The following is a 24182-nucleotide window of genomic DNA, read 5'->3' on the forward strand; positions in this document are numbered from 1 at the left end:
GTTGTGTGCGCCCGCTGCAATGTAAGCCGCAAGCGGGAGCTCCTTTTGGAAAGTACGGCTATCCCTGGCGCAGAGAACACTGCCTGCCAGCAGGTCCCTCAGTAAACGCTGAAAAGTGGGATAAATTTTAACTCGAAAAAAATTGTCGGGCTCAGCAAAAAACGTAAACCGTGAAGGCTCTTCTCGTACTGCCAAGAGCCAAAGTTCGGCGGCTGGGGGAAGCAAGAAGAGAGGCGCGTGCAGTGCAGCCTGAGAGACTGGCTGGCAGAGGCGGCTGTGGCTGCAAAGAACAATGTAGAGCACAATTTTCGTAGACAGGACTGGCTTAAGATTTCAGGGAGGAGGTGAGGTAAGGTGCGAGAAGTGAGTTCACGCGAAGGATAAATAGGCGACGCCATTCTAAAGGTTAGAAGCGAGAGGTGTCAGCACCTGACCCTGTACAGAGCGTCCGGGAGACTCGCCCTAGCGCCTGCGCTCCTTCCCCCGCGCGCCGTGGGATCGACCCCCTGGCCCCGCCTATCTCGATGACCCCGCCCCGCAGGGTAACCCGGAAGCGGTTGTGGGCACCCCCGCGAGCGGCAGCTCTCTTTCCGGTCGGCGTGGTTTTGCTAGTGGAGCGACCGCCGTGCCAGGGCCTTCAACATGAGCGTCCCGGCCTTCATCGACATCAGTGAGGAAGATCAGGTGTGCTCTCAGGACGCGAGTGTCTCCGGGGTGGGACTGGGGGAGTCTCAGGAGGGGCTGAGCCAGGACCCGGCGGGCGGAACGCCGCCCCGCGGATTCCACTCCGGGGCTGAGAGCCGCGGCTCAGTTCCCACACACTAGAGTAGGGAGGCCGTGGGGCTAATTTCTGGCCTGGAGCTGAGTTAGCCCGCCGACCGTCGGTTCCAGCGCTTGGCCCGAGACTTTACGGCCAGCTTCGTGGTTGGCGTCGGGACTCTTCTAGTCCGTGTCACTTCTGACGACACTACTTTTTGACTGGGAATGGTGTCTGCTTCCGTCTCCCAATTGCAGCCACATCCGGAGTGGGAGGTAGCGAATCTTTAGACGACGTAAGCAATCTAGGAAAAATTATTTTGTATGAAAGCTGAAAATGGTTTTATTTTGTGATCACAGAGGCAAAGGTGACCCTATTTTAAACGGAGGCCATATTTTATATTCATTCTTGTAGCAAGAGTGAGAGTTCTGAAACCTGAAAAAAGAACGTCAGTTTCACAAACCTCATGCTTTGAGGCATACATCTGGTGAACCATCGTAATATTTTTAAATTTTTTATTTCGGGCTTGGTCTTCGTATGCCTGGCTGATACTTCATTTTTCCCATAACAAAAGTTAAACTTCAGTTGATGGAGTTAAGCGAAACCTGAAATTATTTTCTCTAAGTTAACTTTGTAGAACTGAAAACCATATTCTGTGAAGTCATAGGTGTTGTTTTGTATTTTTTGCTACTCCACTAACATGGATATTTGGTTTTCATAAAGGAAAACACCATTACTATTATAAGATAACTCAGAATTACAGACATTGCTTCCTCCCGCCCCCCCCCCGCCCATGGCAGAAGTGCAGATCCTCAGTCCTGAAGGACCAGTAAGAATGGGAAATGAATGGCGGGGGGAGGGAGGGGGGTGGATAAGGCTAGGGAAGGAGTTGAGCATATTAGAAAGGAAAATGTGGAAAACAAGGAAAAAAGCATATATGGTTATTAGTGGAATCATGTTACCAACAAATTGGCTATTAGATTACCCCCAAAAGAATTTGATTTTAACATAGGAAAGAATTTGTAGATGTAGGAAGTCGTTGGCCTTATTTTAGTTTTAAAGAGTCATTTCTAGTTAGGTTATGCTGGTTTTGTAATACATCAGTTTGACACCAGCCATTCCTTTCAGGTAGATATGTGATTGCTTCAGAAGTTCAGCTTTGGTCAAATTCTGTGTTTGAGTAGAGTAGGAAATGGAGTTCAGAATTTCGTCTTTTCCTTTACTTGTCCTACACCACAACTGCTTGTAGCCAGTGTGGATGACAGATAAAAACAATAAACCGTTGATTGAATGGTTCTTAGGAAACGTTTGCTTTCTATCGACAAAGCAGAAGCTGAAAAAATGCTTTCTTGTGGGTTTTTTCTTTTTTGACCATATTATGTTTCCTTCAGTGAAAAACATGTTCCCCACTAGCATTTTTATGCTCTTTGATATGGTGATAGTTGTTCCATGAAATGTATTTTATAATACCAACTCATAGGTGAAGTTACTGTGTTGTTATGTGAAAGGATGAAAGGATAGCATCATCAGATCTACAGATTTAACGTACCTTTTATAGGTAGCCAAACATATTTGTGGGTTTAGAAAATGTGATACCTGTGCATTTACTAATGGTATCCTTTCATCTCCCTGCTTAAGTTTTTCATTTTATTACCTTAAATACCATCTACATTCACATTGGGTGCCATAAATACCAAGCCCTCAAAAGAGCACCTTACTAAATATTATGTATATGCTTTAGAGTATAAAATATCTCAATACCTGGATGTGGTACTGTAGTTATAGGTCCAGGATGCTTTCGGATCTAGATAGGTATTTTGCATTCTAAAAAATTAATTACAAAGTTGATCCAATTTGAAAAGTACTATATTCAAGACAACATTCAAAGGCATCACCTTTTTATCTTTGTGTGTTCCAAAATGCTTCTCTTGTATAGGTTCTCAGACATTTTAACAAATGATTACCTTCTTGCCAAGGTAATGGCAAATGTCTGTAACTTTTTAAAGTAGCTCCGTTATGTACACTTGAGAGCAATAAAATTTCATTTCTTTAAAACAAGTTGAATTTGTCAGGTGAGATTAAGTACCCTCCACACACAACCCCCTCAGAAACACTGTGGTATATGTTAGCAGTTTTTGCTGTGTACTGGAAGTTCAGCAGCATATAAGTGATGAGAGAAATTCTGAAGGTGATCCTTGTGGGTCATAGTGGGTTTGTGTAGCCGCTTGGTTTTGTAGAGGAAAACCTGTGGCTCCTGTGGGGTTGTGATGGGACCGAGGTGAGGGAGTGGCACTTCAACATAGTAATTTAAAGTCGTTAAGTATTTTCTTCCTACTTTTTCAAAAAAAATAATGGTTTGAGATCTTGAATTTTGGCATTGTTGGTTTTAGAGACGTATAGCAATCTTACTTGATTCAACAGGCTGCTGAGCTTCGAGCTTATCTGAAATCTAAAGGAGCTGAAATTTCAGAAGAGAACTCCGAAGGTGGACTTCATGTAGATTTAGCTCAAATTATTGAGGCCTGTGATGTATGTCTGAAGGAAGATGATAAAGGTTTGTTTTTAATTTTTTTGTAATATTTCTTACTAATCAGAAAGGATCTACTTCTACATTTTTCTTATAAATTATATTTGTCTTAGAACTGTTAAGCCCTGTTTTTTTTAATCTTATCTTTGCACGTAGTTTCAGGTTATTCTAATCTGTTACACCTGTGCAGTAAGCCTGTTTTGAGAAAACATCTTTTTTAATAGGTCATGTTTTTTGAGTGTTAAGTGCATATACTCAATACTGATAATTTCAGAATGAACTGAAGAAAAGTGAAGCTCTTATTTCCTTTTCATAGGTTTACATTAATATCAAATGGGATATAATTTCAGGTAATCTAAAAGACAGTTATTTAATTAAATAATTTAATTATTTGGCTGATTCCCTATTTATTTACATAAAATGGGAAATTTTGAAAATTGGGAGTCCTGTAATCTTTAGTTAAGGTTTGAAATTAAATTTGGTTTGTAGTTAATATCTTACAGTCAAAAAGCAATGACCCAGCTAGGAAGTTGACTGCTTTCATTTCTCAGTAATTTCCTATTTATATATAAAAGTTTTCTTTACTTGGGAAAGCATTCTAACTTAAGACCGAACCAATAACTTCCAAATGATTGAATATCTTGCCAGTAAAAATTGAAACCATATATGTAGACATGCATATCAGTCTTCTCTTTTAGTGGTTGAAAACCAAGTCTTAGATAATAATTTCCTTTTTCTTTAATAAAATGTACACAGCCCTTTCTGAATGTTAGCTGTACAACAGAGCTGGTTTCATTTGAATTCATGTATAATATATTTTTAGCATAATGCACACCATTGAAGGAAAAGTGTCCTCTGGAACTGTTTTACAGTAGCCAGATTACATCTTCCTAAAGTATCTTATGTTTAATGGTCTTTGATATATCAAAACACTGGAAATACATATTTAATTAGACACATTAAGTATGATAGTATCACTGTTGTGTTATCCACACATGTGTAGATGTTGAAAGTGTGATGAACAGTGTGGTATCCCTCCTATTGATCTTGGAACCGGACAAGCAAGAAGCTCTGATTGAAAGCCTGTGTGAAAAGCTGGTCAAATTTCGGGAAGGTGAACGCCCATCTCTGAGACTGCAATTGTAAGTTAAGAACTGAAAGAGGCTCGGTTTTTCAAGAGGCTCTTTTTACGTCGCTGTTATTTAATGGTTAAAAACAAGAGTTATGGAACTTGACTGTCAACTGTGGCTCTTACTAGTTGTGTGACCTCGGACAAGTCATTTAACCTTTCTGCGCCCCATTTCCCTCCTTGTAATGTGATGTTATTGATAATCTCAGTCATCATAGTTACTGATCTCAAACACTGTTTTGTTTATTTGTTAATCAGGCTAAGCAACCTTTTCCATGGGATGGATAAGAATACTCCTGTAAGATACACAGTATATTGCAGCCTTATTAAAGTGGCAGCATCTTGTGGGGCCATCCAGTATATTCCGACTGAGCTGGATCAAGTGAGTTACTATGTGGAATACTACTTGTTGTGCTTATAAGAAGTGTAGAATATAACTAAAATAACAAATATATATGTTCTAAATGTTACTTTTTAAATGACGGAACTGTATTTAGCTGTGTCATTAAATTTCCTCCTCTTGTCAATCTTGTAGGTGAGAAAATGGATTTCTGATTGGAACCTCACCACTGAAAAAAAACACACCCTTTTAAGGCTCCTTTATGAGGCACTTGTGGATTGTAAGAAAAGGTATTCCGAATTAACTTACTAACTTAAAACTTCACAGACAGTATAAGTTAAGGCTTTTTTTTAAAAACAGATAGAGTGATTTGGCTCTGTTTTGTTCTCCACAAGAGTTTCTGTAAATGTATTTCTTTAAATTTCACCTACTAAGTTAAACATACCTACAAAGCTTAAAATAGTTTTCTATTTTCTATTTCTCTAAACGTTTTTAAAAGCAGAACTTGCTTTTTTTTTTTTTTTTTTAAGATTTTATTTATTTATTCGACAGAGATAGACACAGCCAGTGAGAGAGGGAACACAAGCAGGGGAGTGGGAGAAGAAGAAGCAGGCTCATAGCGGAGGAGCCTGATGTGGGGCTCGATCCCATAACTCTGGGATCATGCCCTGAGCCGAAGGCAGACGCTTAACCGCTCTGCCACCCGGGCGCCCCAGAACTTGCTTTTGTTCTAAAAATGGTACAGCTGTTAATTTGAAAGCTGTGTGTAACTTTAGACTAAGTTATTTAACAACATTTTGATGTCTTAGTACAGGGTAGTGCTACCACTTTTGTTTAGTGATAGTGTGGGTCTATCAGTCAAAGTTTCCACAATCAGTCTCTTATATAAACAGTGCCCCCAAGATCAAATTTTGCAGTAGACTCTACTAAATGAGTACTTATTGGGTTTCTGCAAGGTCTTGGGTTTCTAAGGTTTGTAATTCAGCCTAGCAAAACTTCATGCCTGAAATACGTATTCTATATATCCAGTTTTAGGATGCTTACCAAATGATAGGTTTGGCTCAGTTTTCAGAACTTGGGTTAAAAGATAATCTTACCTTTTTGACCTAGCTTTTCAATTTCTCTCTTCAGATAATGGTTAAATACTTTTAGAAAAAGTAAAGTCTTCCCTTTAGTTTTATTATTGTACAATTTTTATACTGGCTTTTAGTGCTGGGTATTTAATGTATTAGAGATGGTCAACAAGGTTAATAAGTTTCTGTTATAAGTAATGTAAACTTTTTGCAACTATTTAAATTTAAAAATATAAGAGGAAATTTTTGTTGTGAAAGTTGGAACGTTTTATCATAAAAGAGAAGCAGTAGATATTGCACGAATAGCCTGTTCATTCTGATCAGTGGCTGCTACCTATTGTATGTTGGCAGACTTAGGACAGCATTCTAGCCAGTAGTCAGTAAAGTGTTAAGAGTAAATAGTTTATAACAAAGACCATTTCAAATGGAGAGAATAAAGCTGTTAGAGAAAGAATCCTTATTTTCATTCACACTTCAGATGGGCAGGCTGTGCATCCAGACTACTGGGATTCAAATCTTGGCTTTCCTACTTGTATGACTAAATAAATTACTTACCATCTCTGTAACTCAGTTTCCAGTTTCAGAGTGGAAATAATAGTAATGCTTACCTCGTAGGGCTGCTGAAAAACAAGATGATAATATTCATAATAGTTTTTAACACAGTGGCTTCATTATTGGGATAGCACTCAGTAAAAGTTAGATATTCTTACTATCCTTTTCATTTTTAGAGCTCACCATTAAGAAGTCTTTTTTCTGGTAGAGTATTTTATTATTTTTTTTTTTTAAAGATTTTATTTATTTATTTGACAGAGATAGAGACAGCCAGCGAGAGAGGGAACACAAGCAGGGGGAGTGGGAGAGGAAGAAGCAGGCTCCTAGCAGAGGAGCCTGATGTGGGGCTCGATTCCATAATGCCAGGATCACGCCCTGAGCCGAAGGCAGACGCTTAAGCCGCTGTGCCACCCAGGCGCCCCTCTGGTAGAGTATTTTAAAATGATGAGTGTTATGGTTTCCCTCTGAATGGCTAGTGCTTATCAGAGATAATGACTACTCACTGGGTGATTTCTCTAATTGCTGTTTAGTAGGTCTTCAGTCTGTTATAAGTAGAAGGGAAGTGACTAATGTTCTAAGGAATTCTATATCTAATTTTCAGAGAAATTGAAATAGGACATCAGTACCCATCTGTGCTCTGCTGGACATGTCCTAATGTTAACATACTAGAAAATACTTGCAGTATTTGGCACAGTTGATCACTTTTTACTTCTTGAAACATTTTCTTCAGTTGGTTTTTGGGGACTCCTCCCCCTCATTTATTGAAGTGTAGTGACATACAATATATTTCAGGTTTACAGCATAGTGATTCTGCATTTATCTACAAGGGGCTCCTCTCTCGATTCTTCTCTCTCTCTCTCTTTTAAAGATTTTTTTGAGAGAGAGAACACACATGAGTGAGAATGGGGGGTGGGCAGAGGGAGAGAATCTTCAAGCAGACTCCCTGCTGAGTGTAGAGCCTGATGCGGGGGCCCCATCTCAAGACCCATGAGATCACCTGAGCCAAAGTCAAGAGTCAGACGCTTAACCGACTCAGCCACCCAGGCACCCATCAATTCTTCTCTTCATTCACAACTTGTTTGTGGGTTCCTCCTCCTCTCAGCATTAGGATAACTTATTCTTGGGACTTTTTCTGCTCAGTTACATTCATTCCCTGTGCACGTTGTTTGTTTGTTTTTTTTCTGTTTTTTTTGCTGAGGTGAGGCTGAGTACCAAATGCAGGACCGTTTTTTGTATTGCTGAGTTGTTAAAGTTCAGTACGAGATACTTCACATCCTTGTCCTCACCTCCTGAAATGCCAGTGGTGCTTCCCAGTCGTTAGAGCAGCTGCAGCAGCTCCCGAGCACTTGCAGAGGCTCTGGAGGGCACCCGGTTGAGAGCCACTGCTGCCTAAGTGCTTTCATTCAGTTGCGTGCCTTTAAATACTATTAGTATGCTAGTGATTTTCACATGTTTATCTCCTGTATTTCTCTTCTGGACTCCAAATATCTTATCTATTCCTGTTTAACATCTCTATTTAGATACTCAAAAGACATCTCATACAACTACTGCAAAAGTGAACCTTTTTTCCTTCTAAACCCTTTTTTTACTTTCTCCAACTCAGGAAATGCCATTTCTGTGCTTCTAGTTGCTCAGAACCCAAAACTGGGATTCCTTTATGGTTCCTCTTTTTGTCTTAAACTCCATATCTAATCCAGTATCAAATCCTGTCAGCTCTGATAAATCTAAAGTCAGTCCAACTTCTATTTCCATTGCCACCTTGTGGTCCAAGCTACCATTATTTCTTATTTAGATTTTTGAAGTAGCCTCTTTAACAGTCCCTGTTTGAGTCTTGTCCCCCTACAGCTTGTTCTTAATACAGCTTAATAAGCTAATACCGCTGCAGAAAGTTCTATTTAATATGGAAGGTCAGATTGTTTTTCCCCTTTATTCAGAACCCTCCAGTGGCTTCTTTGGGAGTAAGGCCAAGCTGGCTCCAGAATCTTAGTATACTGGCCCTTCTGCCTGGAGCACTCTTCTCTCGGTAGCCATGTGGCTCCCTCCCTTCTTCAAACCTGTTCCCTTGTTATTTGATCAGAAAAGTCTTCTGTGGCTGTCTGCGTATATAACAATATCTTCTCTACACCCTTGCGTTGTTTTTGTTTCTCTCATCCCTATTTCATTATTTCCCCCTTGCACTTCTTACTAACAGACTTACTATATTTTAATGTTTATTATCTGTCCCGACTAAAATATAAGTTCATGAGGGCAGGGACTTTAATTCATTACTCGGCATCCGACACATGGTAGGCACTCTGTATCTGTTAAAGGAATGACTGTTTATGAAATATGTTGCAAAAGTAGTGGCTACAAAAGTAGAGATGTACAAAAGCACATGAAGTGGTGATTTATGGAACTAGAGTACATGTCCTTCCCAAAGGCTTTTAGATTAAAAAATCTTAAAACACCTTGCAAGTATAAGATTCCTGGCTTTTCCCCCTATTTATTTATTTTTGCCATTCTTTTTTTTTTTTTTTTTAAGATTTTATTTATTTATCTGACAGAGATAGAGACAGCCAGCGAGAGAGGGAACACAAGCAGGGGGAGTGGGAGAGGAAGAAGCAGGCCCATAGCAGAGGAGCCTGATGTGGGGCTCGATCCCACAATGCCAGGATCACGCCCTGAGCGGAAGGCAGATGCTTAACTGCTGTGCCACCCAGGTGCCCCTGGTTCCTTCATTTCTAAGAATAGATGCAGTCCAGTGGTCACTGTACAGTCCCTGTTTTCCTGCACCTCTCAGCACCATGTGACCATGGTACCCCTTCCCTCATAGAAGCTGCTCTTGACTTGGATGATACCTCTCCTTGTTTTTCTCCAATCTCTTTGGCAGTTCATTCTCAGGCACCTTTGTAAATTATTCTTTCTCTGTTCCATTAAATACTGTTACTTAAGATTTTGTCCTAGGACCCTTTTCTCACTCTGCCTGGGTCATCTCATCTATTCCCATGGCTTCTGTCATCTAATGAATGGGCATCCATGTCTTTTTTTTTTTAAGGTTTAATTTATTTATTTGACAGCGAGAGCGTGCATACGCATACACGAAAGCAGGCAGAGCAGCAGGCAGAGGGACAGGCAGGCTCCCCACTGAGAGAGCCTGACATGGGGCTTGATCCCGGGACGCCAGGATCATGACCTGAGCCAAAGGCAGCTGCTTTACTGACCGAGCCACCTGGGCGCCCTGACATCCATGTCTTTAACTCAGGCTTCCCTTCTGTGCCTTGGATCTTTGTGTTCAACCGCTCTCTACCTTTTTCTGCATGTTTCCACTCAGACATGGCACATAGCTGCCTCAAACTCAGTGTGACTAAAATGTCATTTTCTCTCTCTAAATTAGTCTCTTTTTTTCTCAGTGAAACATCTTGAAGTGTAATCTGTTTTCTCCAGTCTGCAACCATAATGATTTCTGAAATACAAGTTTCAGCAAATTTTTCTTTAGGATGTATTACAAAATTCATAGCATGTAAGACTTTCTGATACGGGCTCCTAGGTTACCTGCTGAGGTAGCTTGGGCTTGGTGAATGTGTTGATAATCATGCCGTTTCTGTGTGGTGTGTTGACAGACCACAGAAACTTTGCTCTGTTTAATGGATATTCCCTCCCTCCATTTTCCCCCAATACACAGACCTTGGGTTTTGTTATCGCACGCAAGACAGTGAACCTGTGTCAGCTGTAAGAGCACCCTGCTCTTTCCCAGTCTAGACCAGGGGCTGGCACCTTTTTGTATGGCCCACAAGCCAGAAATGGTTTTTACTATTTTAAATGGTTAAGAAAGAAAATGAAAGGGAGAATAATATTTCATGACATAGGAACATTATACAAAATTCAAATTTCAGTGTCCATAAAATTTTATTGGAACACAGTCATATTTACTCATTTAGGTATTGTCTGTGGCTGCTGTTGCCAAGACTAGAGTAGTTGCAGCAGAGACCATATGGCCTACAAAGCCTAAAATACTTACTGTCTGGCTCTTCATAGAAAGTTTGCCTACCCTCGGTCTAGATGACCTACATTCAACTTCATTTCTCTGCCTAAAGTACTCTCATGTTTAGATTAAATGCCTCTCCTCTACAGCACCCTCTACTTTTATCATGGCGCATAACAGCCTTTGTTGAGAGGTTTGAAAGGTGTATGCTCAGTGAAGGGTGAGGAACCTTACCTGTCAACCATTGTGCATGCCCAGGGTGTTTGGCACATTATGGGCCCTGGATGGATAAATGCTACCCACCCCAAGGAAGCAGAAGAGAATGGCTACTTTATTTAAATACAAGTTTCTTTAAGTAAATAAATAAATACATACATACATACATACAAGTTTTGTCACACTGCTGATTTAAATCTTAAGATTTGATTTTTGCCCAATACACATAAAATGTAATTTTCTTTCCTGCTTCTCAGTTAGAATTCTGAGATTCACTTTGCCCTTTTAGTAAGAATACTTATATCTATGGGTTTCCTCCATTATTTTACTTGTATTAGTGGTTGGTAAGTGCAAATCATGGAACATTTTTTTGAGCCCTGATTGTATATCAGATATGCACTTTAAATGGATTCTTTTATCTGATATTTGTGAATTCAGATTTCTTTAGCTGATAAGATATATCAGGTTGAAATATATTGTGGCTGTTAAAACTAGAAAATGAAATTCACTTGTGCTTGTAGAGTATCACAAGATAATTAACAATGAGTAAAACAGGTTTTCATTAAAATTTTCTTCAAATTCTTACAGTTCTATCACTATGTATAAGATGCTGGTTACCACGTAACCACTCCTATATTTACATTTTTTTTTTTTAAGATTTATTTATTTTAGAGGGGGGGGAGCAGGAAGGGAGATAGGGAGAGAGAATTCCAGGCTGACTCCACAGTGAGCATGGAGCCTGTCACAGGGCTCGATCCATGACCCCGAGATCACGACCTGAACTGAAACCGAGAGTCAGACACTCAACTGACTGTGCCAGTGAGGCGCTCCTACATTTGTATATTTTAATACACCTTAGGTTTGTAGGGAGTTTTAAAATACCATTTAACTTTTTAAAATAAATTATACAGCTCCTACTGATTTTACCCAAATTGAATTGAGATGTTGGGGGGGGAGTGTTTTTAGGAAACAAAAAAAGAAAAAAATGATTTTTCATAATTCAGTAAATTTTCTGTAACTGTCCAATGATTCATCAGTTTAAAGGAGGAAATAAAGGGTGAAGGTACACATTTTCTAAGACTTCAAATCAAATGAATACATATTGTGCTTTTCACTGCAACTAAAATCGATCATCTACATAATTTTAAGGATAGTGTAATTGGAAGGATATTTTTAGTAGAGTTATTTAAATATATGGTGTTGGCTCAACTTCAGCCATGCTGTTCTAATAATTTCTAGAACACAAAACTGTTTTCCTACCCAGGCCCTCTGTACTTGGTCTTTCCTGTGCCTGGAAAGTTATCCAGCCTTCCACCTCCAACACACTGTGGCCAATTATTTTACATCCTTTAGATTTCATCTTATATGTCATTCCTTCAAAGACTTTCCCTGTGTACTTCCCTGTCTCTGCTTCTGTTACTCTTTTACATTACCATTTATTTCCTTCATTGCACTTGCGGGGGGTGTGTGTGTGTGTTTTAATCCCCCCCCCATCATAATAAGCGTACTCTAATCCCCATGCCCTATTTCACCCATCCCACCACTCACCTCCCCTGTGGTAACCATCAGTTTATTCTCTGTGGTTAAGAGTCTGTTTCTTGGTTTGTTTCTCTTCCCCCCTCCCCCGGTTTTGTTCCTTAAATTCCACGTGAGTGAGATTATACAGTATTTGTCTTTCTCTGACTTATTAACTTAGTATTTTCTAGCTCCGTCCATGTTGCAAATGGCAAGTGTTTTTTTTTCCTTTTTTATGGCTGAATAATATTCTGGTGTGTGTGTGTGTGTGTGCGTGTATCTTTCTCTTTATCCATTCATCTATTTATGGACGCTTGGGCTGCTTCCATAGTTTGGCTGTTGTAAATTATGCTGCTGTAAACATAGGTGTGTATCCCTTTGAATTGGTATTTTTGTATTTTTTGGGTAAATAACCAGTACTATGATTGCTAGATCAGAGTAGTTCTTTTTAACTTTTGGAGGGACCTTCATACTGTTTTCCATAGTGGCTGCACCAGTTTGCGTTCCCCCCAACAGTGCACGAGGGTTCCTTTTTCTCCACATCCTCGCCAACACGTTTCTTGTGTTTGATTTAGCTATTCTGACAGGTGTGAGGTAACATCTCATTGTAGTTTTGATTTGCATTTCTCTGACGATGAGTGATGTCAAACATCTTTTCATGTGTCTGTTGACATCACCCATTTTTTAATTGGATTATTTGTTTTTTTGGGTGTTTGAGTTATATCAGTTCTTTATATATTTTGGATACTAACCCTTTATCGGATATGTCATTTGCAGATATCTTCTCCCATTCTGTAGGTTGCCTTTAGTTTTGTTAATTGTTTCCTTTGCTGTGCAGAAACTTTTTATTTATGAAGTAGTTCCAGTAGTTTATTTTTACTTTCGTTTCCCTTGCTTTGGGAGACATATCTAAAAAAATGTTGCTATAGCTGATGTCAGAGAAGTTACTGCCTGTGGTCTCTTCTAGGATTTTTATGGTTTCAGGTCTCACATTTATATCTTTAATCCATTTTGAGCTTATTTTTGTGTACGTACGGTCCAGTTTCATTCTTTTGCATGTAGCTGTCCAGCTTTTCCAACACCATTCATTTTTCCCCATTGGATATTCTTTCCTCCTTTGTCAAAGATTAATCATCCATGTGATTGTGGGTTTGTTTCTGGGTTTTCTGTTCTGTTCCATTGATCTGTATATGTATATTTTTATGCCAGTAATGTACTGTTTTACTTTTTTATTTTTATTTTTCTAAGTACCGTACTGTTTTAACTGTCTCTTCATAATATAACTTGAAGTCTGGAATTGTGACACTTCCAGTTTTTTCTTTTTCAAGATTGCTTTGGCTGTTTTGAGGTTTTTTTGTGGTTCCATATACAAATTTTAGAATTGTTTGTTCTAGTTCTGTGAAAAATGCTGTTAGTATTTTGATAGGGATTGCATTAAATGTGTAGAATGCTTTGGGTAGTATGGACATTTTAACAGTGTTTGTTTTTCCAGCCCATGAGCATGGAATGTCTTTCCATTTCTTTGTGTCGTCTTGAATTTCTTTTATTAGTGTTTTATAGTTTTCAGAGTAGAGGTCTTTCACCTCTGATTAAATTTATTCCTAGTTATTTTGGTTTTTTGTGTGATTGTAAATGAGATTGTTTTCTTAGTTTCTCTTTCTCTTGCATCATTATTAAATGTATAGGAATGCAGCACATTTCTGTATGTTAATTTTGTATCCTGTGAATTTACTGAATTCATTATCAGTTCTAGTAGTTTTTTGGTAGAGTCTTTTGGGTTTTCTGTATATAGTATCAGGTCATCTGCAAATAATGAGAGTTTTACTTCTTCCTCACCAATTTGGATGCCTTTTATTTTTTTATGTTGTCTGATTGCTGTGTCTAGGACTTCCAGTACTATGTTGAATAAAAGTGGTGAGAGGTGGACATCCTTATCTTGTCCCTGGCCTTAGGGGGAAAGCTCTCAGTTTTTCACCATTGAGTATTTTGTTGGCGGTGGGTTTTTCGTATAAGGCCTTGTTTATGTTCAGGTATGTTCCCTCTAGATCTGCTTTGCAGAGGGTTTTATCACAAATGGATGTTGTACTTTGTCAAATGCTTTTTCTGCATCTGTTGAAATGATCATATGGTCTTTATCCTTTCTCTTATTGGTGTGATATATCACACCGAGTGATTTGCAGATATTGAACCACCCTTACATCCCTGGAATAAATCCCGTTTGATCACAGAGTTTGATTTAATGTATTGTTGGATTTGGTTTGTTAATATTTTGTTGAGGGTTTTCCTATCTATATTCGTGAGAGATACTGGCCTGTAGTTCTCCTTTTTTGTGATGTCTTTATGTGGGTTTGGTATCAGGCCTCATAGAGTGAATTTGGAAGTTTTCCTTTCCTATTTTTTGGAATAGCTTGAGAAAAATAGGTATTAACTCTTCTTTAAATGTCCCGTAGAATTCACCTGCAAAGCCATCTGGTTCTGGACTTTGTTTTTTGGGAGTTTCTAAATTACTGATTCAATATCATTGTTGGTAATTGGTGTTTTCAAATTTTCTATTTCTTCCTGCTTTAGTTTTGGTAGGTTATATGTTACTAGGAATTTACCTATTTCTACTGAGTTTTCCAGTTTGTTTGAATATAGGTTTTCATGATGTTCTGTTACAATTGTTTATTTTGTGGTGTTGGTTGTTATTTTTCTTCTTAGTGATTTTTTTTTTTTGGGTCCTTTTTTTTTTTTTTTTTTTTTGATGTGTCTTGCTAAAAGGTTTATCAATTTTGTTGATCTTTTCAGAGAATGAGCTCCTGGTTTCATTAATCTGTTCTTTGGGTTTTTTAAAGTTTTTATATCATTTATTTCTGCTCTCATCTTTATCATTTCCTTCCTTTTCCTGGGTTTGAGTTTTATTCTTTTACCAGCTCCTTTAGGTGTAAGGTTTAGGTTGTTTACTTGAGATTTTCTTGCTTCTTGTGAGATAGGTCTGTATTGCTATAAACTTCCCTCTTATTACCACTTTTGCTACATCGCAAAGATTTTGGACCATTGTGTTTTCATTTTCACTTGTTTCCATGTAATTTTTTATTCTTGATTTGTTGGTTGACCGATTCATTTCTTACAAGCATGTTATTTAACCTCCATGTACTTGTGCTTTTCTCAGATTTTTTCTTATGGTTGATTTCTAGTTTCATAGCATTGTGGTCAGAAAAAATGCATGGTATGACTTTTTTTTTTTTTTTTTTTTAATTTGTCGAGACTTGTTTTGTGGCCTATTCTGTGATCGGTTCTGGAGAATGTTTTTTGTGCACTTGAAAAGAATGTGTATTCTGTTTTAGGATGGAATGTTCTGAATATAGCTGTTAAATCCATGTGGTCCATTGTGTCATTCAAAGCCACTGTTTCCTTGGTTGATTTTCTGTTTGGATGATCTGTCCATTGATATAAGTGGGGTGTTGAAGTCTCCTACTATTACTATATTATTATCGTTTTTTTTTAATGTTATTAACTGTTTTATGTATTTGGGTACTCCCATGTTGGGTGCATAAATATTTACAATTGTTATATCATCTTGTTGGATTTTCCGATTTATGAATATATAGTGTCTTTTTTTGTCTCTTGTTACAGTTTTTTTTTTTTTAAAGATTTTATTTATTTATTCGATAGAGATAGAGAGAGCCAGCGAGAGAGGGGACACAAGCAGGGGGAGTGGGAGAGGAAGAAGCAGGCTCATAGCGGAAGAGCGTGATGTGGGGCTCGATCCCATAATGCCGGGATCACGCCCTGAGCCGAAGGCAGACGCTTAACCGCTGTGCCACCCAGGGCCCCTACAGTTTTTGTTTTTAAGTCTGTTTTGTCCAGTATAAGTAAGTATTGCTACCTAGGCTTTCTTTTGACATCCATTTGCATATTGAATATTTCTCCGTCCCCTCTATTTCAGTCTGTGCAGGCATCTTTTGGTCTGAAATGAGACTCTTGTAGGGAGCATGTAGATGGGTCTTGTTTTTTTTTTTTAATCCACTCAGTCACCCTCTCTCTTTTGATTGGAGTGTTTAGTCTCTTTTAACATCCAGAGTAATTATTGATATATATTATTGCCAATTTGTTACTTATTTTGTGGTTTTCTCTGTAGATTTTCTCTGATCCTTCTCTTGCTTTCTTTCATGGTTTGTTGGCTTTTAGTGATATACATGGATTCCTTCTTCTTTATTCTTTGCATATCTCTTACTGGTTTTTCATTTCTGGCTGCCATCATGGCACTTGTTAGTTGTTATTTTTCCTTAGTCCTCAGTCTTACCTTCTAGAAGGAAAGTACCATGATTTTTCCCATAGGGCAGGACCATGTCTCTTGGTCACCTATGTATGTATCATCAGCATAGTATTTGGCATTTAGTAAATATTTTTGAGTGAATGAATGGCAGTAATGATATTCTGAAATTCCTCAAGCAATATTTCTTTTTAGTGATGCCGCTTCAAAAGTCATGGTGGAATTGCTAGGAAGTTACACAGAGGACAACGCTTCCCAGGCTCGTGTTGATGCCCACAGGTAATGTTGAACACGGTGTCTGTGTGATGGAAGCTACCTGCAGCTTGGAGATAGAGCTACAGCAGAAATTATGTTTTGTGTCTCCCAGTGATCCAGAGCCATTTGATACTGTGTGCTCTGTGGTGATTCCAATGTAGATACTAAAATCCAGGGCTTGGTATTGGAATAACCATAGATTGTATGTGGAATAGCCACATAATATTTTCTGTTTAGGGTATTGCTGAATTGGGTGTGATGACCCCAACCTGAGAAGTAGAACCTAATGTTGGGTTGGTTTTATCTTGATACTAAGGTATATAGATGAGGAAAAGTTGGCGGCATGCTGAAAGTTAGCCTATTGCTAATGAGAATAAGGGCTTCAGCCATCAGTAGCAATATTAATGGAATCAGTTTTTTAAATCTGTGAAATGGAAATAATTTCTCTATAGGGTATAGCTTCACAGGGACCTAGGTGTTGCTAGAAAGTGTACTAGTGTATGGGAAAGATCTTTAACTCTGAGGTAAGACTGCCTGCATTCAAATACTCTGTTACTTAATTAGTACTTATCAGACAAGTTCTTTCTGAGCCTGTTTCATCATTGATAACAGGTATGATAATATCGTATGTCAGGGTGTTGTGAGGATTAAGTGACGTAATGCATGTAACGCGCTTAACTCAGTGTCTCGCATACGGGAAGATGCTCCTGCTGTTTTAGTTATTGATTATTTTGGTCATGTTTTCTCTCCACCTATGTTTTTGTCTACAAATACTTTATTATTTTGTTAAAACAGATATACCTGATAAAGAGATTTATTGGCCTGTTTTAATGTCAGTCCTGTAGCTTTTTTTATGTTGTGTATATTGAACTCTTAGATATTTTACTGAATTAAATATATTTTGCAATCTGTAAAAATTGGTGAAAAGTTCCTGAATCTCAGGAGTCTGAGCTTGCATTTTTGTTTTTTAATAAAGGTGTATTGTACGAGCATTGAAAGATCCAAATGCATTTCTTTTTGACCATCTTCTCACTTTAAAACCAGTCAAATTTTTGGAAGGCGAGCTTATTCATGACGTAAGTACTTTATCTTTAATGTGGAAAATGTTCTCTTTTCCTAAATACAATATAATGAAGCAGAACTCTTTTTCTTTGTATTCATGAACATGACAATTAGATCTGGAAAGAGAACTGTTTATTTTTTTTGTATCAAGAACAGAATGAAATTTAGGACCAGCCTTTTTTCCCCAATCACTGAACGTACCTGTTCGTTCTCCCTTTCGTTCATCTCTATACTTGCCGGGCTGTTAAGAACTTAAATAATACAAATTTCTTTTTATATGTAGTATCAGGTAGCCCCAGTAATGAAGATAAATCTGATACTTAAAAACACATGAACACATTTTTCAGGTATAAGTATAAATACATTTTGGATTAGTTTCCATTTGTATTATGCTGTTCCACCGTCTTTCAGGGTTAGCTCACTTAGAGCTCACTGTATTTACTAATTCTTCATCTAAGTGAGTCTTAATGAAAGCAAATGGTTTAGATGGTAATTTGATCAAACCAATTGCTGTTTCTGCACTGAAGGAGTCTTATTGCTGAGTTAATAACTTAAAAATATCTTGAGTATAAATCTCGATTCTGTATTGAATATTATATCTTTATTTTCTGTCTGTAGCTTTTAACCATTTTTGTGAGTGCTAAATTGGCATCATATGTCAAGTTTTATCAGAATAATAAAGACTTCATTGATTCACTTGGTAAGTTTTGGAGTTTATTCTTTGTTGGGGTATAAAGAAAGATGGGAACATGCTGTTCTAGAACTCTCATGTACTGTAAAATCCAACAAATAGGACTGGCCTTTTGTTTAGATTACCCTAACCAGTGGTGTATGATAGAACAGCAGCAAACAGGTGGACAGTTTAAAAGATTACTCAGAATGAACTGGGAATCAAAAATAAGAGGGTGTAGGAAGTAGCATTTGTAGTGGAAAGAGTATGAAACTAGAGTCAGAAAACCTAAGCCTTTTTTTCTCTCTATAAGAGTTTGTTGGACTTTAGGCCCCCCTTCCAGGTTTACTGGACCCTGCTTCTTTGAGGTAAAGTTCTAGCAAGAAGCAGGTGTTAGAGGAGATTCGGATAGAAATAGTTCCATTGATACGTGTGTTTTTAAATTGTGGAATGGAGGATGAAGCAGAAAAGCAGCTTAAAGGATCACCATTGCTTTGTTCATAATGGCGACTTTTAGAAGTACTCATTTTAACAGGTGACAAAATTTGATGACTAAAATCTGCTTTATTATTTAAAATACAATTATTTGTTTGTAAAAGACCCTTATTCCTTTTGTTTTTGGTGATTTTTTAAAAAAGAAGCCGTAGTTACACAATTGAAACAAATTTTTTTTCCCCTGTAATGTATTTTATGGTTGGTGCACACTTCCTCCCCAAAATTAACAAATTCTAGAAGTGTACATATTGTTAAGATCTTAGTGAAGCTGTAGGTGGAATTAGAAATGGAATTACATGATGGGAGAAACTTTCTTTACAATTTGTTGAAGACAGTGTTGTCTTAGCTTTATATGATTTTAACCTTTGAATTTTCTTTCTAGAGCATCAGCCTTTGTTTGCCAAACTGAATTTAATCTTATCTTCATTGAGCAAATTCCATATCTATTCAGTATTTAGTTTCCTTCTGGAGCATGTTTTTAACACACTAAAATTAGAGAAAAGTTAGAAAATCTGTAGTTGAACAGATTTAAATTGTTCTAAAACTACCAGTTTTTTGAAAGTGAAGTCAACTATGAAACTGAGGTGCTTTGTTTTTCTACTAGGCAATTATCAAGACACCTTAGAGGTTGGTTATATTTTCCATGTTAATATTGAATTGTTAGTCTCCTGGTTTGAGATATAGATGAAGAACTCATTTATAATCTATTTTGATTATTACTATTAGTCCTCAATTTGGCAATCATTAATTCCTATCACCTGTATATTTTGTGCAGCCATTGGAATTGGGGAAGATTGAATTATTCTGAACATAATAAGGCATTTAAAATATACCAAGATAAAGTAGATGCAAGTATGTTTGTGTAGAATGCTTTGCCAGGTGCACTAGACCCAGAAAACCACATTCTGTCCAAGTTAATTTGTTTTGTGGCATGAAGCTATGTGATGGAATGTTAATGTCAGCAACCTCTTTATTTACGCACCAAGGAAAAAGGAGTAGTAATTAACACTTTGACACTCCCCCATTGATGTGTAATTGACTGTTTCAAAGGAGCACTGGTTCATAAGCTATTGCATGCATTAAAATTACGTTTTCTATATTGCAGCATTTTAAGACGGGTCAGTGACAATGCAGAAATTGCTCAATGATGCACATTTTTTTATTACTGCATTAAGGTTTTGACATATTAGTAATGAATAAATGTTTCCATAAAATTAGATTTTTTTATAACTTTAAAATTGAAATATGACACAGAACACTGTGACTTCCTCTTTGAAGGTACTGTTCTAGTTTCATGAAACAAAGCACATCTTTCTACTAGTCTTTAACTCATACTTCACTGGCTTAATAGTTTTGATTTTGAGAATGAGTTCTAACACGCAGGTTTCCACACTTAAGATAGATAATGGTTTTTACATAATTCACTCTAGAAATAATCTTCATTTCTCTGATAAATTCTTAAATTTGTGTTAAGCTTGTAACTACACAAAGAGTAGCAGTAAAATAGTATTTTAATTATATCTTAGAAACTTTAAGAGTATCATTTTATCATACTGAAAGAAGTATATATGCCAAGAGAACTGCGAATGTTAAGGAATTTTCTTGTATATGAAAATACTGAGAAGAATCTTAAGTAGTTATTCTCTGTGATAGGAAAAACATAACATTTCTAATTTATGGTGCCAACTGGAAGTCCAGTTCCCTGTTTTGGCTTTAGTTTCTTGAACATGTATGCAAATAAGCTATCTTTTATTAGAAATTTATAAAAGATGCTTTCAGCAAAACATCTTATTGAATGTGTGCGTTTTTGGTTTTGCATGTATTGCTAACATTTATTAAAACTGAAAGTCTGGTTACAAATGTCTAGACTCTACAGGTGGCATCACTTTATCAAAACACTTTGTTTTATTAACACTGACAACTTAGGCCAACAGTAAGCGTTATCCTGTGTCAACTGAATTGCCCTAACATGTCTACATGTAATCTGGTGTTATACAGTTGCTACCTTCTTGCTTCAGAAAGTTAATCAGCATCTAATTTGCATTCGTTAATTAGGGTTAATGTGCACTAATTGATTTTTTGATGCTTGTAGATTTCCATTAAACCCGGTTAGCAATACTTACTTGGATACCTCATTCATTTGAGTTATGATGATCATGTTTTTTTTGAATCTGTGCCAAATAGAAGGCCTGCATCATAATTACAGCTAATTAATGGATGATTATGTCCTGTATTAATGGGCTTCCCTTGTCTTCTGCTAATATATGTTATAAATTTCAAGTTTATTTATGGAGTGCTTAGAACTTTTTTAACAATAGAAACTTGGGGCTCTTAATTATTAGAGGGTACATGATCAGTCATTTGCTCAGTTTACATAATTTGAAATTTTAGAGAAAAGGAATGTGTAATTTTAGATTAATTTTTAGAAATTTGTTTTTATAATTAATAAGTTAGTATCAAATCAAGTATATATGATATTGTGTTATAATTCAGTTTCCACTTAGGAACTGGTAATAATTTAGATAATCAGGATTTGTAAATATTTATGTGTATTACTAGTCATTTATTTTATAAGCAAATGTATTTTTTAGGCTGAGTACTGCCACTCTGACTAATGAAGTCATTTAATCTCTTTGCTCTTCAGTTTTATTTTTTAAAATGAAAGAATCAGGACTAGGTAATTTTTCTTTTGCGTCTAACAGTTGTTTGTTATCTGAAAAATTGTAACAGCATGTTTCACTAGAAGGTATAAGGCGAAATTTGAATTATTTGTACTGTTTTCTACTTCAGATATCACTGTTAACGGTACTGTTTAATTTTATCTGGTACTAATCAATGCAGCCTGTAATTGTTAAGTGATGAACACAGTTTTGACTTAAGTATTAAAATAAATCCAAAGTGAACTGGGAAATGGAATGTTTTCATAATTAAATGTATATGGAAATATTTTAAGGGTTCATGTTTGCTAGTAATACACCCAACAAAAAGATAAGAAATCCTGTGTTTAAATGGAGAGCAAATAGTAAAAATAAGCTTAAGTAATTTAAAAAAATGTTCTTATGAAATGAACTCTGTATATTTTATCTCCTAAAATGTTTGACTATAAAAAATGTAAAATGTGCAGAAGTTCTAGGGCTTAAAAAATATCATTTTATAGGCCGTTCTTAACTTTGAACCTATGACCTGTAGCACTGTAGCCAAGAAATGAAGTTCTAGAAAAATAATTGTAATATTCCGTAATTTTATTATGTGGTCAGTTTATGGTTTGCAAATTTAAGCAGCTTTGTCAGAATTAATGCTGTAAATGCTCAATGATTTTTGCCATAAGAGTTGTAATTGTGCAGATCTTAAACTAGTATGGGTGTTCATCAGGCCTTACCCACTGTGTTACTCAGGTCTATTACATGAACAGAATATGGCGAAAATGAGACTGCTTACTTTCATGGGAATGGCAGTGGAAAACAAAGAAATTTCTTTTGACACAATGCAGCAAGAACTTCAGATTGGAGCCGATGATGTTGAAGCATTTGTTATTGATGGTAAGGCAATTAGAATGTTTTCATTTTTTCCCTAGAATTTCTCTTTCACCTTGTGGAATATAAGATTTTGTATCTTGGGGTGCCTGGCTCACTCAGTCAGAAGAGCATGCAGCTCCTGATCTTGGGGTCAAGAGTTCAAGCCCCATGTTCAGCATGGAGACTGCTTAAGAAAACAATAAAAAAAGATTTTGTGTCTTGAAACTGAGTCATATTCTAACAAAGCTAGGTTCTCTTGTGGCAGATGTGTATGTTTAGACTTGTTATATTTGTAGTAGAGTGAAAATTCAGTGGAAGTACAAATTGCTTTGTGGTTTTGGTGTTCAGTCCCTCAAAATCATACAGAAGAAAGGCCTTTAGGCAGTATGCCATAGTGGTTAAGAGCCTTGATTTTAGTATCAGACCTGGGTTGAGGACCACGTCTTCCTCTGTGAAACAGGAATGAAGGAGTTACTACGTGGTTCTGAGGATTAAATGCGTTGATGCAGGTAAAGAGCACTTTAGCCTACTACCTGGTACATAGTAAATGATCTGTAAATATGAATCATCAGTTTTTTATCATTGGCTAGAAGCAGGACCTTTCCTAACAATTACATTGTAATATATGATTTACTTGTTACTCAAATTTTTTTTCTGGGCTTTTTACGTTTGAAAGTTGGGGGACTTGTCCAGTCAAGATTAATAAAATGTACAGAACTATTGACATGGTTTCTTTTAATGCTCTAAGTCTCAAACTGTCCTGCAAAGGAGTAATATTTTATTAGGAAATTAGTGTTTTCCCCCATATGCAATTGTAGGGGAGAACATTTAGAATTCTTAATAAAAACTATATAGATTCACCTGGCAACCATAGCACAAATGCATAACCTTCCTCTTGGTTCCATCACACTGCTGTGCTTGTTACTAGATTCAGAGGGCCAGTTTATAAAATGTTTGAAAATTGTAAAGTTTATTATGGTTTAGTTTTATATCTTAGCTGTTTTTCTTGGGAATTTTCCATATAACATATCATGTAAAATATCTTTTTTCAGCAGTAAGAACTAAAATGGTTTACTGCAAAATTGATCAGACCCAGAGGAAAGTAGTTGTCAGGTAAGACACTTAAGACTGCAGCATCTTGTAGAACAATTTAGTTTGTTCCGATTATTTCACTTAAATGTTTAGAGAACCAAGGTGGTGTTCTTATCAGTTGACTGTAGTTAAATAGTTGCTATTTATCATAATTTTATTAAAGTTCAGACTGAATGTGATTAGCTTATTTAATGAAAGAGTCCTATTTTCCAGCACATTTCATTTAATGGCTCAGCATTGGCCAGAATACTAATGACTTTTGTGTCTGCTTTATGTAGTTCAGGATCAATATGATAAAAGATTTTTTAAAAATAATTTAGAATTGTAAGAGAAGAATTAGAAGCTTGGGTCTTTCATGTATATTTAGCCTTGTTTTTTAACTAGATATAAGTGTGTAGTAGTACTGTAAAAGAATGCAGAAGGATAAAAAGTTGACTAATAACTTTGTTTTTAATTTTTCAATTTTTAGTCATAGTACACATCGGACATTTGGAAAACAGCAGTGGCAACAACTGTATGACACACTAAATGCCTGGAAACAAAACTTGAACAAAGTGAAAAACAGCCTTTTGAGTCTTTCTGATACATGAATTTTTATGCTATATATAAAATTTTGTTTTTTGGAAAAAATCTAAATCATAGTAAAGCAAACTGAAATTTGACTATAGTCTGGACATTTATTGTCTTAAGTTGAAATGTAAAAAGTCACAAGTTTCAGAGGATATAAAGTAATCCATTACAAAGGGGGTCACTATCTTGTGTAATTTG

The 24182-nt window shown here is 36.7% G+C and overlaps 1 protein-coding gene across 1 annotated transcript; it reads left to right on the forward strand.

The window, feature by feature from the left end:
- Positions 1-528: 528 nt before the first annotated feature.
- On the forward strand, positions 529-24076 carry EIF3M (eukaryotic translation initiation factor 3 subunit M). The gene is made up of 11 exons (XM_002917480.4): positions 529-684; positions 3179-3311; positions 4288-4426; positions 4672-4795; positions 4949-5043; positions 16521-16604; positions 17557-17656; positions 18261-18342; positions 22203-22346; positions 23375-23435; positions 23884-24076. The coding sequence occupies exons 1-11, from the start codon at positions 643-645 to the stop codon at positions 24002-24004; spliced, it is 1125 nt and encodes a 374-aa protein (XP_002917526.1). The 5' UTR covers positions 529-642; the 3' UTR covers positions 24005-24076.
- The last annotated feature ends 106 nt before the right edge of the window (positions 24077-24182 follow it).

Source organism: Ailuropoda melanoleuca, chromosome 16 (assembly GCF_002007445.2).
Source record: "Ailuropoda melanoleuca isolate Jingjing chromosome 16, ASM200744v2, whole genome shotgun sequence".
Classification (NCBI taxonomy): Eukaryota; Metazoa; Chordata; class Mammalia; order Carnivora; family Ursidae; genus Ailuropoda; species Ailuropoda melanoleuca.

Coding starts and splice junctions, on each gene's coding strand:
- EIF3M (XM_002917480.4), top strand. CDS start 643: ATGAGCGTCCCGGCCTTCATCGACATCAGTGAGGAAGATCAG. Junction 685..3,178: donor ACATCAGTGAGGAAGATCAG/GTGTGCTCTCAG, acceptor TTGATTCAACAG/GCTGCTGAGCTTCGAGCTTA. Junction 18,343..22,202: donor AGACTTCATTGATTCACTTG/GTAAGTTTTGGA, acceptor TGTGTTACTCAG/GTCTATTACATGAACAGAAT.